This window comes from Chaetura pelagica, unplaced genomic scaffold (genome assembly GCF_000747805.2).
Source record: "Chaetura pelagica isolate M959 unplaced genomic scaffold, ChaPel_1.0 scaffold36, whole genome shotgun sequence".
Lineage (NCBI taxonomy): Eukaryota > Metazoa > Chordata > Aves > Apodiformes > Apodidae > Chaetura > Chaetura pelagica.
Window position 1 is genome coordinate 1,251,958 of NW_009953726.1, and position 2,904 is coordinate 1,254,861.

The window sequence follows — 2,904 nt, forward strand, 5'->3', positions numbered from 1 at the left end:
TCACAGGAAACTGTTGTGTTTGTTCTGTTCCAGGGCCATTTCATTGACCAGCTGCTCTATGGATGACTGGATGGCCGCCTTCACGAGGGAAGATGCCGTTTCTATGAGGAGCAGCTCGTACTGCTCCCCAGTTCTTTGCCCCTGGTCACCTGGACCTTTCTCCTCCACCTGAGGACCACCGCCAGCCACGGGGCCCTCTTTTTTACCAAAATCAAAGCCCCCACTTGACTTTTTATTCCCTTTTTGCTTATTTCGCTGCAAGACCGGGGACGGCTCGTAGGCCTGGTCGGAGTCGCTGTGATCAGAGTCCTCAGCTTCGGTGACAGTGATGACAATGCCAATGCCCACGTTGGCTTGTAGTGTCACCTGATGGCTGGAGCAGCCTTGCACACTCACTGCATCATCTTTGGACTCCGACTGACTGAAATCCATTACAGTCTCTTGGGCTTTGCACTCCTCAGGAAGACTTATGCTCTTTTCTGATTCATCCCCTTCAGGCAGCTCTTTGCAGATATTAGGGATTTCCTGCAGCTCGGTGGTTTCAGGGGCACTGTCGGGTTGATCCTGGGAAGCAGGTGCTTCGGGAGCATCTTCCCTGCCCTCCGTGTGGACTGTGGTTTGGGGCAGGCTCCCCTCCTGCAGCTTTTCCTGGGCTGTTTCATTAACTGTCTCTGACTCTGTTATCTCTGACTCCGTGGTGCACTCCATATGTTCCTCTGCTTCAGTTGTGGGCTCTGTCAAGGGCTCACTCTTCCCAGTGGAATCAGCAGTTTCCTTTGCTGTATCCTGGTCCTCCTGCACAGAGGCTGGGCTGAAGGAGTCAGACTTGTCCATCGGGGCCAGATCCTCCTGTTCTTCACTAGCTTTATTCACGATGCCCATCACCTCGTTTGCTTGAACACTGTCCTCTGACTCCTCCACTGCTTCAGAGGGGCTGGGTTTTTTCTTGCCTCTGGAGAACCGCACGCAGGGCATCTTCACTCCAGAGCTCACTCGTTTTTTTGGGAAACCTTGTGCACAGCCTTCCTCAGCACCCACCTCCAGCTGCACTTGGGAATCAGAGGGTGCCTTCTGCCTCGAGGAGGATTTCTGCCTTCTCCGAGGTTTTGCGAAGTTTTTGATGGCTGCCCAGGCTCCTCTGGAGGGTTGTGATTGATTAGGAACTTTCGCCTCAGCACTGATGCATTGGCTTTTCTCCTCTGAAGCTCCTTCACCTGCATCCTTCACAGTCAGCCCCTTCTTACAGGACTTCTTCCTCTTCTTAAAACAGAGCATGGAGGGTTTTTCTGCCTGTTCCTCTGATGCGGAGCACGTTGCCCCTGTGCTGTGAGTCTCTACCTCTCTTGGGTTCTCCATTTGAATTTCCTTAGCTGCCTTTGCCATATTTGTTCCTCTCCTTCGTCTGTGTTATATTATTGATTTTCTGGATTAATATATCAGACACAAGAACTGCAGAGATGCTAAAAGTGCATTTTCTCCTCAAATTGTTTTCAAAATAACATTAGTTGCCGCTTAATGAGCATCTGTGTCAGCCAAGAGAAGTTCTGCTGAAGCTATTGCATCTGCTTTATAACTCCCACTTTGTGTCATTACTCACTTTATCACCACTCCAAGGAATCCCGGGTAGACATGAAGTTGAACAAGCTTCTCCTTGGCTTTGCTGGCCAGAGTCACCTCCAGGACAACCCACTTCAAGTTGTGCTCAGTCTATCAACACGAGTATTTAATCACCAGTCTGATATTACTCTCTTTTGTGTGTGTTTTGGGGTTTTTTTCCCCCCGAAAGGACGACAAATCAAGGCAAGAGTTAACAATTTTTATTCACCCCACGGACCTGGAAAGAACTGCACTTCCACATTGCACAGGGAGCTTGATTGAAGCACCAGGAAAACCAGCGGCAGCCAGTGGCTGTTTTCTGCCCCCCAGTGACAAGGTCAGATGCTGCTTTGTCTCAGCTCTGCTTTCTGCTTCAGTTCCTCTCGCAGGTTGAGTGAAGCGTGGCCAAGGTTTCCATCTTTTACCTGTAACACAACAAACAAATGCTAAGAACAACAACAAGTATTAAAAAGTATATATTTTTTAAGAATTTCGTGCTGAGAGGCAGAGCTGGGCTGGAAAAGCAGTCCTGCCTCAGGATGCACCATAGCTGGTTTTTGCCACTAATTAGCACCATATATCCAAAGGTAAAATAAGGCCACCAAGATATTAACCCAGTGATGTTCAACCACTATTTTGCTATTTCGTGTGATAAAGGGGATTTTTAAAATTGCCCCTATAATGGCAAATACACATTACACATGCACACGCCTGTATTTTCTTCTCCTACAGTGGGCTGAATCTTCCTCTCCATATGCACTCACAGCTCCAGCTAGGGAATTACACCCCGAGACAGCAGATATTTTTATCTTTAATGCACCATATGACAACACGCATAAACACAAGAATACAAAAAAAGGAGGCTCGTGGAATACAAAAGTGAAATCCCATGGCCAGAAGGGAGCTGATTTACACTACGTGTATGCAGCCTCAATTAACACCGCCTGTGCTCATCAAATGTAGGATCTTGTGAGATGTATGGCACCCTTGAAAAAAAGGAGGAAAAAAAAATAGAGAGAAGAGGAAGAAAAAAATAAAGTGCTGCCTCAAAACATCCTCCGAAGGGTTCGGGATAGAAAGGCGCAAAAATGTGTCACTGCGAACAGACCAACTTCTCCGGGACCGGCTCAGTGACTCCGGGCAACCCTTCCACACAGTATTTCGCGCTCGGCTTTTAAGTAGGAAGATGATGAAAACGGGGGCGCCGCCGGGGAGCGCTGGCCGTGTGTGTGTGTGTGGGGGGGTTACTGATGAAAAATCCTCCCAGCGCAGGGATGTGCGTGTGAGAGCGGCCCGCACGCAGCCGCT

At 48.8% G+C, this 2,904-nt stretch overlaps 1 protein-coding gene across 1 annotated transcript; it reads right to left on the bottom strand.

Moving 5' to 3' along the window:
• Positions 1 to 1,383, bottom strand: AKAP5 (A kinase (PRKA) anchor protein 5). The gene has a single exon (XM_010000694.1). It carries the CDS (start codon positions 1,381 to 1,383, stop codon positions 1 to 3), a length of 1,383 nt encoding a protein of 460 aa, XP_009998996.1.
• Between the last annotated feature and the right edge of the window lie 1,521 nt (positions 1,384 to 2,904).